Genomic DNA, 14,767 nt, shown 5'->3' with positions numbered 1-14,767 from the left:
CACATTTAATTTAATTTATAAAATATATTCCTCTCAACTTCTACATCTACTATTCACATTTGAAATTGTTGGTTACTTTTTAAAATCATTTCATTTCAAATTGTTGGTTAATATGCATGTTATCCTATTTGAACTTCAACCCATCACATTTCCGATTGCCTTGCGGCATTTATGATTTTACAACAATTAAAACTTCTATAAGACCATAAGAAGAGATAAGAAATATAACATCTTTTCATACTTTCTTATTAATTTAAACAAATAAGATTATTCACACTCCATTTTTGTTATTCATACCTCAATAATCAATTTGGTTATATAATTTTCATTAATTATACTATATGATATAACAAATAGTCGAATTGCAAATAATAAAAAATGAAGTGCAAATAATATTTTCTTAAGTAAGAAGTAGTTTCCATGCCTTTTTAATTTAAAAAAGTAGTGACTCCACTTATATAGGAATTTGGTTTGAAGTTTATTAGTGGGAGGGTAAATAAAAAGAAAGCATTGCCAAACTTAGTAAAAGTAAAAAAGTAAATGACAATATTTTATCTTTTAACTTAGTAATCCTAAGAAAAAGGGCAAAATTAAATAAAAAAATATTCATGAAATAATGTCGTGGATTTAAAAAATAAAGAATGGACCATTTGTGAAATCCAAATTATGAAATCACTAAAAAAAAAACAATGTAATACTAGCTTTTTAACATGGAAATTTTTTTTTGAAATATTCATTTTTGATAAAAAAAATAATGATAATAACAACACCAATTCTAACAAAAATTTTAAAAAAAGTAACATTATAGTTTAAGAGAAAGATATAGAACATTCAATCCTAAAATACTATTTAATTTGTGTATATCTGACCCAAATTTGACATTAGATTTGAATAAGAGTGCAAAACCCAAACACTAAGGATAACTTTTGGCATCATTAATTATTTATGTATTCTTATTGCTGATATGCAGCTATGTATTTGCTATGTTAAATATATATATATATATATATATATATATTGATTGTAATACTTGAGGATATTATAGATATTATTAGTTTTTCATTCCCATTTTTAGATATTAATAATTGCAACCATTATAATCAATTTTTAATTTTTAATTTTTATTATGATAGATAAAGTTAAATATATTGGATTGCAGGGATATGAATTTAGAGGTTAGGTATAGGGGGAGGAGGGAGGGAAGAAAATGGTAAGAAGTTGAAAAGTGGCAGGAAAGGCTAAAGAAGAAACATGGGTTACAAGGATGGGCAGAGAAGGGAGAGAAAAAGAAAAGAAATTGCAGGGATATGATAAAGATGACAAAAAAATAATAATAAAGAGAGTGATACTACGATAGAAAATATAAAAGTCGTATGAGGCATCTGATGATTAGGCGTCGGATAAGAGAAGAGGGAAATGATGACAATTTTAATAATTTTGAGAATTCTAAAAACAAATATTATGGAGATTTTTTTTTAAATATACGTTAAAGTTTATGAAAAATGCTAATCTAAATGCATTCAACAATTATATGGGTGCAAAATAGGAGAAAGATTTTTTTTCTAAAAATGAAAGAAAATAAATTCGTTATAATTTATTTTTTTATATTATAAGTATTGATATATGAGTATAATATAATATATTTTGTCGGATATTAATAAATTAATTTTTTTAAGAAAACTCTTTTCACCTTACCATCCAATCTAACCCTCTCCTTAAATGCGTTAACAACTCTTTTATCCTATAAATTATTATAGATTAATTTTTTTTTCAAAATATTAGGCATCACTTCTTTAAAATTTTTAACATATATATATTTATCATTTTGTACCATAATATATAAATATATACAATATTATTTTGATTTGAAATATAATCCTGCGCATTGCACTGGTCAAAACACTAGTAAATAGAAAAAAGAAAAAAGGTACCCCGCCAGCCGAAATGGGCCGACCTTTTCCCGCTGCGCTACGTGTAATAGAAATTAAAGTGTAGGCCGTCCACGTCTTCCCATTTCCAGTACTAGTAATAAGTTGTAGTTAACAAGTATCCCGCGCCCTTGGCCTCCTCCACCACCTCCGTCCCTCACTCCTCCTCCTTCATACGTGTCTGCTTTTCCTCGTACTCTTCACTGTCCAGTCTCCTCCTCTACCCACGTTAACTGTCCTAGCTTACCACTCTTTGCCTCCCCTTTTTTAAGTTCAAAACACACAAGCCCTCTCCTCCCGTCTTTACAATCCAAGAATCACTCAAAACCCCCTCCCCCTCAACTCCACAGTCCACCCCCAACCAAAACAGAAAATTGTTTTGAAAAATGTTTAATTTCATTGATATCGAATCTTTAAAACAGAAAGTTTTAATAAGATGAGATCCCATCTCGACGGCCACAAAACTAGCACTACAAAGGGTACTCTTCTTGCAAAGAAAGCGAGGAAAGCTCGCCGGAAAAGGCTGCAGATTAGGCGAATGATGACCGCCGGCTTGAAACCGCCCTTGCATTTTAGCGAGGACAAGGATGCATGCAGCTGCGCCAGAAAGAGAAGCTTTGATTACAAGGTGGCAACCTCCAAGCCCAACGAGGCACCGGCAGACGAAGATGTTTCCCTGAAGGACAAGAAGTTGAAAGGGGCTGCCGGAAACAGGAGCGGTGACTTGGGTTTTTCAGGTTCTGCATCAAAAAAGAGCCCTGCTCCTGGTGATGGAGATAATCTACCGGAGGGAGAAGTTGGTGAAAAAGAGGGAGTGGCGGGCGAAGTGGAAGATCGCGGTAGCATGACCCGGTTAATTTGCGGATCGGTATCGGTTATCGGGCGCAGGAGGGTAATGGAGGATGCATTGACTGTGGCGCCTGGGATAGTGGCCGGACAGTACGAATTCTTCGCAGTGTACGATGGTCACGGCGGGGCAAGGGTGGCCAATGCATGCCGTGACCGCATGCACCATTTGGTCGAAAAAGAGCTCCAAGCAAACACGAGGGACAAAGTATTATCGTCGGAAAATGAAAGTGGAGTTGATTGGAGCCAAGTGATGACGGCGTGTTTCTTGAGAATGGATGAGCAAGTGGTGGGGGTGAGGCGTTTGGAGGTAGGGGAGGCGGAGAGGGCGGTGGGGTCAACGGCGGTGGTGGTAATGGTGGGGCCAGAGGAGTTGGTGGTGGCAAATTGTGGGGACTCAAGGGCGGTACTGTGTCGTGGCGGAAGAGCGATGGCGCTGTCGAATGATCATAAGGTGAAGTTCTGAATTCTCTCGTGTTGTGATGTTGACGATGGATTTTTTTTTTCCTTTTTGTTATTTTTTCTTGTTTTGGGTTGTTTTTGTTTTCTTTTTTTTTTTGGGGGGGGGGGGGGGGGGGTGTGTTGTTCTGGGGCGTTGAGGTGTCACCTAGGAGATCGTTTACGTCTTACGTGTGCCTTTCTTTCGCTTTGTCGCTTTCCATGTGATGTCTGTGTGCTTTTGTTTTGTTGTCGACGTCGACTCAGAAATGTTTTAGGAGCACTGCAATGTCTGCATGCGTCATATGAGGTGTGCTGGAAATGCGAGCAACTCCTTTGGGTTTCCTCGTTTAGTTGCCTTTCTGACTCATTTTCTCCAGCTCGAGAAATATCTACTGTACGACCCACTTCACTCACAAAGGTGGCAAAAGGTCCAAATATTGTAGTCTATTCATTTGGAGGAAAATTTTTTTATCTACTAGTGTGTGAGAGTGTGTGTGTGTGTGTATATATATATTTATATATGTATATGTATCATATATGTGATGATACATGTGAGGTTAAAAATGTAGTGAAAAAATAACAAGGCAATAAGAAACGTGTTTAAAGAACGTCACATCACAAAGGAAATTTTGCCGAATAAGCCATCCAAGCGAAAACGAACATTTTTTCTTTTTTGGGAACAAAAACAAACGTGTCCAGAAACAGAAATTCACAATGTAAAAAAAAGAACTAAAGTGCCTTTTATCAGCCACCATGGATTTGCATGACTCAAGTCTGAATCCTTTTCTTTATCTCGTTCGCTGAAGTACTTTTCTTCTCGTAGTAGTGATAGCTAGGTAACACTTTCTGGATAAAAGATTTTTGGCATGTTTTCTAAATATGTTCTTAGTATCTTTTTATATTTCCAAATTTTTTTTTTAAAAAAAATCTCATGCACATTGCATCTCACTGATTTTTCTAGGTAACACTTGTCTTCTCACTGTTTTTTGAAATGCAATCAAAACATGGTAGACAGGGCTTGAAGTACTCAGATATGCTAAGTTGCTAGAGTTTAATCATAACATACCAAATATAACACTGGGGATCAATAATTCATAAGACCCTCTTCAAATGATCTTTAGGTGGTTTGGACAATTTAAATTCGAAGTTGCTGGTTGACTGGTTTTTGAAACATTAAGTTATGTCTACATGTTAACTTCAGAAAGTCGAGTGTGTACTTTATCACACTCATTTTCATTTAACTGGATCGAAATGTAATTGCTTGAATCGAATTGAATTGAATTACCTGAACTGAATTGAACTGAATTATATGCTATGGCTGCATAAGTCATTGGGACGATACTTTTGAAGATGTAATGACACGGCTAACCACTCAAATCTTCCCAAATAGTTGTATCTTATTGTAATACGTATTATCCAGATTTTTTCTATCGATTTTGTGAGGATGACTTTAAAAACTTAATCGCTGTGACATCTGCTAGTTTTAAAGCTTTTGATTGTCCCCCAAAAAGAAGGAATAAGAAGTACAAGCTGAGGGCAACCTGAATTTATTGTTAGAACGAAAGCAACAGTTTTTTTTTTTTTTCTCCTATCCTTAAGGTAATCATCGATGTTTGGCATTCTTAATTTTCAAAGCATATCTGACACTAATTTCTTTTAGCTTTCACTTTTGGCATTTTATTTTAAACAGCCTGATAGGCCTGATGAGAAGGAGAGGGTGGAAGCTGCTGGTGGAAGGATCATCGATTGGGATGGCTGCCGTGTACAGGGAGTCCTTGCTACTTCAAGATCAATAGGTACATCATCTTCTTATTCATACTGTGGAAAAATGACTCGACTCGAGTGCTTCAGCTTGTGTTTTCATTATCTGCATGAAGTTAAGGAGACCTTGCTGATCATTAAGCAAATAAATGCCTAATTCAAGAAATTTGGACTATTCTTATCTTCCTTGTCTCTGGGACTATGAATCTTTTTAATCCTGCTGCACTAATTTATCATGTCTTCATTAACGTCTGCGAGTCCCAATCTAAATAAAGTTTGTCAGTTAATATCTGCGTGGGATACAAACAGGCTTCAATCTGAAATCGGTAAAAAAGTTTCGAGGTTTAGCAAATAACTTTTACGTAAATTTCCATTTATATCGCCGGCATTTTGTGATCATAGTTCCAGTTTTCAATTGTTGGACCAATTCATTTAAACAGGCGATCACTATCTGAAGCCCTACGTGATCTCGGAGCCAGAGGTCAAAGTATGCAAGAGAACAGAGTCGGACGACTTCCTCATCATAGCAACTGATGGCCTGTGGGATGTGGTGCCCAATGACGTTGCCTGTGAAGTAGTAAGGAGGTGTCTGAATGGCCAGATCAGCAAAAGGTTGTCGAAGGAACCTGGTGCTGCTGCGGAAGCTGCAGCAATTTTGGCTCAGCTAGCTATTGCTAAAGGAAGCAGAGACAACATAAGCATAATCGTAGTTGATCTCAAGCAACCAACCGAGCAGCAAAGCTTCCACTAGTTGATTGTACTTACTCGTGTTAATGTCATTTCTGCTTCCCCCAACCCCCTTTCTCTCCTCGCTGTTGTGTAGGATCTGAACGTGCAATGTACATCGGAGATTTCTCTGATTTTGGACATGGTTGGAACGACGTTCGTTTCTCACTCAAATTCATTCCTTTGGACAATTGGTGGGATTGCAGAAGGTGAATTCGTCGTGAAATTAAAGGCTAAGGTGTTCATTTTTATGATTAGCTACTTTTCTAGAACTGGATTAACGTCAACTCTCTTTTAAATTTAGCGAATCTGCCGATGAAAGTATACGAATTCAGCAGTTTTATCAGCTAGATAGCACTAATTAGTTCCTGCTACCCTCTAATATGCCCAACCCAGGTTGTTAGCTCCCCACACACCGCATGATGTTGTGAAGTTGGGCTAGACGTACTGTTTGGAATACGAGGCTGAAGGCCCAAAGAAAAGGTATTACGAGCAACTAGCCAGTTTAGTGTTGCTAGAGGTACATAAGTTTGAACCGGCGGTCCTGTGCAAGTGTGCAATGCTACTCAACGAAATAGTCCATGACCGTAATCAGGTGTCTCTTCTTCGCACAGTTGTAGATTTCATTGGCTGACCAAATTGATCTCAATTCTCAAACAACAAACTGTATAAACTAGTAGTAGATTTTCGTCAATTTTTTCTTGATCATTTTTTGTAGAATAAGTACTGTTCAATAAGCACTGCAAGTCCCAGTAGTGTGTTCCTGTTCGTGATGAGACACAATCATTATGTCACAAACAACGAGCACAGCATTTTGAGGAGTTGTAAGAACTAACCATGTAGACAGAGAAGCTTGTTGATCACAAATTTGCACCAACTATATTCATGTTGAGATCAAGAAAAGCTGTAAACCTTACAATATCACCACACAACGAGTTGAAAAAGTTGAAAGAAAAAGCCCTCAAAGCTTTGCTGTAGAAGAAAAACATTAAAAACCCTATTGAGATGTGAAACCTTTCTTCACTTCTCAAAATCTCACTCTTTTTGACTGTCTCTCAATTCTTCTATGCAAACTCATAAATGAAGTGGAGAAGAAAGAGGATGAGCACTTTTAAATCGTCTCTTCACTCCTTTCTTCCTCCATGCTTCGCCCTTATTTTACCTAACTGCAACTAAAACACTGCTCAGATTGCAAATCAACGAGTAATTGAAGTTTTAGGTAGGCCTTCTGGGCTGCTCCTTCTATATGTGCACAATTCTTATGTAACTTCGATAAAACTCATAAACCTCGGCTGAGAATGCGTTTTCTTCTTGTCTCAAGCAAATGTGTAGGACGACACCAATACATTTGCAGGAGAAGCAGAATGGATGTACACAAACTCGATGCTTTTTCCTGCGGGCAAAGAGTTGGTCCATGCTGGAAATGTGTAAGAATCACCAAACTTTGTGAGACCCCACAGAGGGCCGTAGAGCTTAGATATTGAAATCTTCAAATTCTTCACTGTCTTGTCAGATTTGTTAGTCACTATTGTAGAGTATCTATGGTAAGTTCTTCCATGGTTAAGCCATGAATCTGTCATCCTCTGCTCAACAGTAATTGGATTGGAGGATGAAGCTGCGATACAATAACCCTCACATTAGATAAGTCCCACCAATCAGGCAATGTATCTTGGGCAAGGTTTGAGAATTGCAAAATAGTGGATTTAAGTTCCTACAACTGGAAAAGAATAATACCTGGAGTTGGAGTTAATTTCGGGTGTGGGACTGGTTTAGGCTGAGCCACTGCACCAAATTTGCATGATTAAATTAAGCGAAAACTGCATGATTAATTTAGGCCAAGACTTTGAAACAGATCAATCTCTCTCTACCATACCTGGAAGAAGCTGGTTATAAACGCCTTGGCCACCATGTAGTCTAGCCAAGACACCGAGAATGGGAGCATTGTTGTAGGTAGCAGGCTCAGTTTGCTCATAGTTATCCCTCTGATCAGCAAAATTGTCGTATGCATCTGGCCCTCCAACAATAGCACCGGTGAGGACATTGGGGTCACTTGCTTTCCTGCTAAACCAAGTGGCATAACCCCCTCTGCAACTCACAAATGAGGGGTCTACCTTGATGGAGACAATGGATGAACCTCTGTGGTGAACTTGTCTAGGATAGTTGTTCCCATATCCAACCATGTAGCTCGTGGCTCTCGGGTTGTCTCCAAGAATGTAGTCCACCTGCAGTAGCATATGAAGCCCAGCATCGAGTAGTTAGCACAGGACAATTGTAAGAGATAAGAGGTGAAATGCGCCGCGTCGGTTAAAACTCGTAGAGAACAGCAGCTATACCTGAGATTTAGCAAATGAGAGCATTTCAGATGGCGATACGTAGCCAGAAGCACACTTGAGAGACTTGCCAGCAGAAGCAAGATAATCCGAGTAGACAGTGAGAAGGAATGAGGCACTTGTGACAAACTGCATATTGTTCCACCTCTGGCGGAAAATGAGGCCTCCTGGAGTTCTCTGAACATTCTGATTGCCCTTTCCCATGCACGAACACATGAAAGCCTCGGCTTTTTGCTGGTATTGCTGAAATTCCCCTGTATAACGACCACCTTTCCCTTGCATTAAGAACTGCAACGAAACAATACAATAAGCGGGTTTGTTAGTTCATGAATCAATCCAGGCGCACCTTTGATTATATGATTATTTGTTACTGAGTCCAACATTTATGGAAATAACAATTTAGAAGTCAAGAAAACTGTTCGAAAATAGTTAGTATGGATTAGAAAATATTTTACCTTGGCAACAAGGGTCTGGACGCCAGCATACTTGACATCCCACCCAAATTCGGTCATGGCCCAACCAGTCCCACCAAGAGCATCCCCATTGTTGCCTAGGTAATTTAAGTAGAACTGGTTGTTGGTTGCCTTGTACAACCAGGCTGCTGCCCACAAGAGCTCGTCCTGCAATTAAAAGCGAGTGAAATGTACTTTTACTAAAGGGAGTTGGAGGGGTGCCCAAAAAAAAAAAAAATGGCACTAATGTTTAATTTTTTATTTAGATTGGCTACAAAAAAAGGAGGAGGAATCACGTACCGCGTACCCACTAACAGATCGGTAGTACTTCTGGGCCACTGTGATGCTGCTGTCATATTTGCCCCTGTATTTATCAGCAAACTCGAACAGCTGAACACGACAACAAATACTGTACTACATTAGAGCCGCCGGAGAGAGAGAGGGGGGGATATTCGTGAAAATGAAGGGTAAGACAGGAAAACCAAGAAAAGAAAGATATAGAAGGGGCATTTTTTTTTTTTTTCCAAACGATAAAAGAAGAAGGGGCATATTTTTAGTGGTCCAAAACTCCGAATCCCACCGACAACACACCACGTTTCAAGATCTTACGGGCCCAGACTCCATACCCCGTAGATTTTACCTTTGATCATTTTTTAATTAACGGTTGGGATTTGGAAGTACATCAAAGCCGTACAAATAAGAGACATTGCCCGTGAATGCCGGCTAAGATGGGCCCTACGTCCTCCATGAAGAAAATTTTTTTTTTTTTTCGGTTTTTCGCGCCGTAAGATTTCACTTCACCAGCATTTGAACTGGATGATGATGGGCAATGCTATCAATCAATGCCACAATAATTATCACTAGTGAGTACATATATTAACCCATAAAGGGCAAAAAAAAAAAAAAAAAAGAGTATGTACCACTCAGCACTTTTTATCGATTCGCCATTGTTGGTCTCTCCTGCTGTGCTGATCTATAATTTTCAATTTTGGACCCTTCCTTCTTCATTCACCAGGACCTCAGTGTAAACGCCATTTATCTTTTGTTTAAAGAATCCATACAGGTTTTGAAAAGAAAAGAAAAGAATCCAATCCATACTCGAAACAGTAGTCTGTACTGATCAGCGACGAAAGGAAAAAGAAAGGGGATGTTTTGGAACTTTGAAGTCCCTTTGCTCCTCTTTCGGTGAAGATAAGCATATTCCATTCCACTTGATAAAAAGAGCGCAAATAGTGTACTAGTGTAGTTCATTCCAAAAAGCGCAGCTGATATGTGAAATGTCTGGGTTCTTTAGTGAAAGTCTTTCAAAAGTTCAAAAGCTAGCTAGCGTTAGCAACATGGAAGATCGATTTTTTTATTATTATTATTTTTTTTATGGCTGGCTGGCTGTAGTCCAACTTTGACTGAGAAGTAAAACTAGGAGTTTTTTTTTTTTTTTTTTAGAATATTGAAGAAAGCATGCTGGGTTCTTTTATCTTATCTTATCTTAATAATTACTCCTGGAGTAGTAAAGAAGAAAGAAAGAAAGAAGACTGTAAAGGTGGAGTCATTGAGCTTCAATGGGATTCGTAAAAGCAGAACGCATTCCAACCTCTCCCTGCGGCCTACACCGACAACCACCAGCCTGACAAAAAGCTGAACCTTCGTAACTGCCTATTAACTGCGCGACCGTTTTGCTAACCTACGCACAATCAACTGTTGCTAGCGTGCGCCAATTCATTCATTACTATTATTGTTCTCGGTGGACACTCTTTTCTCTTTTCTTCTGAAAAAAAAAAAAAAAATGTAGGGGAGAGGAAACCAAACCGGATCCTCTCGCTCCCTCGTCCGGTCCAATGAACACATTCTCAGCGGACAGCGACCACTAACTAAGTATTATTACTACTAATAAACCAGTTATTAGTTAAGTAAACACTACTAGTACTATCAGAGAACTTTTGGTCTGAAGCCGACATTAGAGATTCGGAATTAATAAAAAGTTAAACAACAACATTTTGACTATGCAAATACGTATGAGTGTACCTGATAAGCATGGTCGAGAAGCTCGTTGGAATATGCACTATCATAACGGCGGAAAACGATCGACGCAGCGGCCATTGCGGCGGCAGTTTCAGCAGCGAGGTCAGATCCGGGATTGCTTGGGTCAATTCTGTAAGCAGCCCTTGACGTGGTCATGTCCTCCGGCCTTTGCCAGCAGTAGTGGTCTGTGTTACCATCTCCAACCTGCCAAAAAATAATAATAATCCCACCAATGCTTAAAAATGTTAAAAAAAAAAAAAACAGGGGACCTCCTAATCCCGTATTAAACGAATCTCGCTTTTCTCTGAAAATGACGTACCGGTTCACTACTTGATTTTTAAGAGAATTCATAATATTATTATTGTTTCTTGAAGAAATGGAATTGGAAAGTCCAATGTTAGATTTAACTACGAAAGAATTTGTGGTTTCTTAAAAATGTTGGAATCGCGATGGCCAAAAGTGGCAGTGCAAGTAGACCAAACTCCTTGACCAAAAGATTTCTACAGTTAAAAAAATTGCTCGCAATCTAAGCAACGAATCCCAACATTTAATCAAACGTTAATTTTTTTTTTCTTTTTCAAATTAGAGTGAACCATTCATTACCTCCCCGTAGAGGACATTGGGTTGGGGATGAGCTTTGATGAGATAGTCAGTGCCCCACTTAATGGCATCCATGGCATGGCTAAGCTCACCGCTCGCAGCCATTTGCCCCCCATACTCGATAATGCTCCAGGACATCATAGTCACTGTAAATGCCATGGGAAGCCCAAATTTCACATTGTCTCCAGCATCATAGTACCCTCCAGTTAGATCCACCTAAGACAACTCAAGAATTTGAGCTAAATTAGCAATTGCACGTGAAAAATGAGCCACAGAAGTTAAAACATCAAAATGTGGCTTAAATAGTTGAACTTACCCCGCTGGGCTTGCCATCATTGAGACCAGAATTACCCCTCCATTGGACCCTTTGGTTTCTTGGTAAGTAACCAGATCTCTGAGCTTCAAAGAAGAGAATGCTCTTGCTTAGAGCTTCGCTATAATCGTGGCCCGCAAATGCTAAGGGAAGAATCCCAAGCAGCAGAAACAGAGGAGCAATGAAACAGAGTTTCACAGTATTCTCCATTAATTTAAAGCCAACCCTTGCTCCAAAAACTGAAAGGGACGCCAAAAATCAATTTCTGCGACTATATAGATCTGTTCTGAAAACAGAAGTGATAACTTCTTCTGTATGGAAAATGCCAATGTTGGTTTTGTTTATAATCTAGTGCATAACTTCTGAGGAACTTACCCCAGAAGAGAAGAACAGGAATAAAGTATAGAGAGGAATAGAAAGAGGTGAGTGAGGGGAAGGGGAAGTGCTTGTATATATGGAGGTCGAAGAGGGGGTGGGGGTGGAGGGAAGGTGCCAATTGTTCAGAAATTAATGCACTTACTAGTTTTGTAATTTTTAATTTGCTGAACTAGTAGTATTTTATTGACGTTGTTACTACCGCATTTTTTTTTTTTTTGTTTTTGGTTTTATTCGTCAAGGGTTAATGAGCTGATAATTTGAGTGGGGAAGAAAAAGAGAGAGAGAGAAAGAAACAGAAAAGGGCAGAGTCATGTGCTCTTGTTTCGGCGCTTTTGCTAGGAAGGGTCGGCGCTGGATATTTTTTTCTTCGTGATATGGCCTATGGGATGGCAATCAGGGGTGGAATTACTGCAGAAAATCAGGGGATGGATAGAGGGCTCCTGCCTCCTGGTCCTCCTAATTTATAAAATGAATACTGATTGAGAAGTGGGTTGGATGCAGGAGTTGAACGAGGATTTACCCGAAGAAGTAAAGAAGAAATAAGAAAATGGGGGTGCAGAGGAAAGAGTCAAAAAGGTTTCAGACTCTGTCTGTCTTTTGAGCGTCCGTCTCCGTTTGCTCAATTGCAAATTGTCCATCCTGACCTTTACCTGATTACCTCTTCCCCCCTGAATGCCAAGTGCCTCTCAACCATAGTAGTCAATACTCTTTGTCAGCTTTCACTACTAGCTTTTAGTCTTTTACTTGGCCATGGACACTTGAGCTGACCTGCATGATGGACTAAGCTAAATACAACTAGTAAATAACCTACATTAATCATTTGGAAAGAGTTCATCGGCCAATGAACGGGGATTTTTCGCTTGAATCTTTAACCCAATCGCATCCAGAATCTTATGAACAAATTACTAACAAATTGAATAACTAACCAACGGGTCTCGCCTCTCATAGGTAACTGGATGGACACGTAGACTAGTTTGTCTTTTATTTTTTTTCAGGAGAAAATAATCATTGTATAATCTATTCTATCTTAAATTACAGGAAAAAAATGGAAGTCTAAAAAGACTCTGTGTTAGGAATTAGTAAGTACACGGATCTTACTTAAATTAAAAGGGTGTTTTGACACCACTCTTAAATTTTTTTCCGTTAGCACATGAAATTTGAACCTCTACCCCTCCTTGATGGTCAGTGAGCCAGACTCAGTGAGTATATAGAGTAGTTTGTCAAGGAGTAACTTTTACGCACGTCTCCAGCCGGAGCGGTTTAACTTATGCTGTGCAGTAAAAAGAAATTACTGCATACTTGAGCAATGAAGAGCGGAAGAAAATGAATATCATTAAAAAGGGTTACAAAGGATAGGGTGAAAAATGCAACGATTATCATCAATCCTAGAAGATCAACGTAAAACGCTAGTCCATTAGCCAGGAAGTCTGGTAAAAAGATGAACGTAGTCATGTGACTACAATCATATCCTTCATCATCATTAAGGGATTTAAATTAAAGAAAGAAGATTGACTTTATTTGCCTTGAGCGCCTCCCTTGTTGGCTGCGTTAATTCTCATTTGTAAAAACGCTTTAACTACTCAAGCATCTTTTGACAGCCAAGCAACCAAATAATAATGGTCTAAACATAGTAGATCACGAATGCGAAATCCCAAGTTCTGATCTAAATTGCTTTTTTAACTCATCATGATTGTATAAGATCAAACATAATTTAGAAAGAGCAGCCAAATTGAAAGACGCAAAGGGAATAAAGGATGGAAGTGATCACGAGTGACCAACCAGATCTAATACAGTTTCCAACCCTCCCTGCGTTCGATCTGCATGAATGTAAAGAAAGCCATACTGATCCTCATGCTATTTGTGATTGTTGTCCTGAAATTCACAGTTATCTCGTGTGTTAATATAGTCGAAATTCTGTTTTATATTAACCTCTTCACAATTATACGACGATCCACGCATACAAATTTTACTTTGCTTTTTTCTTCTTCTTCTTTTTTTTCTCTCTTATTCGCTTTACTTTTTTTTTTTTTTGCTACAAAAAAGGAAAAAAAATCACTTCTCTTTGCCTATTTTCCTATGAATGAAAGATGAACAAATTAAAGAGTGATATATTTAGAAGCAAGCTTTTAACACAAAATTGTGTACCAATTCAAGAGACGCTTGTGCTTAAAATTGATTGTTAACATTAACGCAAGCTTGAACTAACTAAAAAAAAAAAAACAACGATTTGGACTTTTGGGAACTTTAGTTATGCTTTTGCAAACTAATATCGAATGAACAAGTTGAGGCTCAATCTTAGAATGTACCATAACAAAAATGTTCAACGAGTTTCGATACAGAATTCAAGTTTAAAGAAGAGTTTCAAGTATACAGAATTAACAGGTTGAGGGGCAGGGACGGTTACCGTCCCTGTCAGTTAATGGCCAAGATTTGGCCAATAAAATTTATAAGATCCAGATTTTAATATGTATGGGACCCATAAAATATTGTACTAGGGTTACTCGCTGTTATTCTCTAGTATTACATCGTATACAAATGATATTACACCGTGTATAAAATATACACAAACTTTTGAAACGATTGTACTGACAACCGTTCCCGCCCGGTCTGAATTAACATGGTCCGATTTATTTAGGCTAGTCCGCTGATTTGACCCATGTCTAGTAGAGTGAATCGGGTGAAAATGACTCCAGGATCTCCCACCTGCAAATTTCCCAACAACGTGGCAGCTGAAGGACGCATGGATTTTGGGCCAGAATCATATAAATTGACCGGCTGTGAAGACCATTCAATAACCCGACAAACAACACTCACGGCTCAGCCCCTTCAAAATTTTCTATCTGGCATTAGCGTCGGATGGAACACCGACATCACGCGGTTAATATTTTATTACTGTTACTGACGGTCAAAACTGACTACGGCGATGGCTTGCTCGCGAATATCTCCCAAAGCTGAGGCTGTTTTCTCAACCTA

General features: G+C 38.5%; 2 protein-coding genes across 3 annotated transcripts; one reads left to right on the top strand and one right to left on the bottom strand.

The window, feature by feature from the left end:
* The first annotated feature begins 2,012 nt into the window (after positions 1–2,012).
* LOC113706564 (protein phosphatase 2C 51-like) lies at positions 2,013–5,893 on the top strand. Of its 2 annotated transcripts, none has more exons than XM_027228489.2 (3): positions 2,013–3,228; positions 4,906–5,011; positions 5,417–5,893. In XM_027228489.2, the coding sequence occupies exons 1-3, from the start codon at positions 2,365–2,367 to the stop codon at positions 5,725–5,727; spliced, it is 1,281 nt and encodes a 426-aa protein (XP_027084290.2). In that variant the 5' UTR covers positions 2,013–2,364; the 3' UTR covers positions 5,728–5,893. The 2 variants fall into 2 exon arrangements, with proteins under 2 accessions (XP_027084290.2, XP_071919646.1); XM_072063545.1 differs by having other exon boundaries at positions 2,226–3,228; positions 4,876–5,011.
* Positions 5,894–6,555: 662 nt separating this feature from the next.
* Positions 6,556–11,840, bottom strand: LOC113706563 (endoglucanase 6-like). The gene is made up of 9 exons (XM_027228488.2): positions 11,420–11,840; positions 11,107–11,319; positions 10,507–10,707; positions 8,785–8,874; positions 8,488–8,652; positions 8,036–8,320; positions 7,576–7,924; positions 7,437–7,484; positions 6,556–7,317 (listed from the first exon to the last, which is right to left on the bottom strand). Exons 1-9 carry the CDS (start codon positions 11,624–11,626, stop codon positions 7,019–7,021), a joined length of 1,857 nt encoding a protein of 618 aa, XP_027084289.1. The 5' UTR covers positions 11,627–11,840; the 3' UTR covers positions 6,556–7,018.
* Between the last annotated feature and the right edge of the window lie 2,927 nt (positions 11,841–14,767).

Source organism: Coffea arabica, chromosome 8c (genome assembly GCF_036785885.1).
Source record: "Coffea arabica cultivar ET-39 chromosome 8c, Coffea Arabica ET-39 HiFi, whole genome shotgun sequence".
NCBI lineage: Eukaryota > Viridiplantae > Streptophyta > Magnoliopsida > Gentianales > Rubiaceae > Coffea > Coffea arabica.
Note: the sequence above shows the minus strand (reverse complement) of the source record. Positions and strands in the feature narration are given on the sequence as shown.

Bases quoted from the DNA above. Each gene is read 5' to 3' on its own strand.
- LOC113706564 (XM_072063545.1), top strand. From the start codon at position 2,365: ATGAGATCCCATCTCGACGGCCACAAAACTAGCACTACAAAGGGTACT. The intron at 3,229-4,875 runs GTGAAGTTCTGA...AATTTCTTTTAG, and splicing joins CGCTGTCGAATGATCATAAG to CTTTCACTTTTGGCATTTTA. The intron at 5,012-5,416 runs GTACATCATCTT...TCATTTAAACAG, and splicing joins TGCTACTTCAAGATCAATAG to GCGATCACTATCTGAAGCCC.
- LOC113706563 (XM_027228488.2), bottom strand. From the start codon at position 11,626: ATGGAGAATACTGTGAAACTCTGTTTCATTGCTCCTCTGTTTCTGCTG. The intron at 10,708-11,106 runs GTAATGAATGGT...ATTTTTTGGCAG, and splicing joins CCAATGTCCTCTACGGGGAG to GTTGGAGATGGTAACACAGA. The intron at 8,653-8,784 runs GTACGTGATTCC...TTTTAATTGCAG, and splicing joins GATCTGTTAGTGGGTACGCG to GACGAGCTCTTGTGGGCAGC.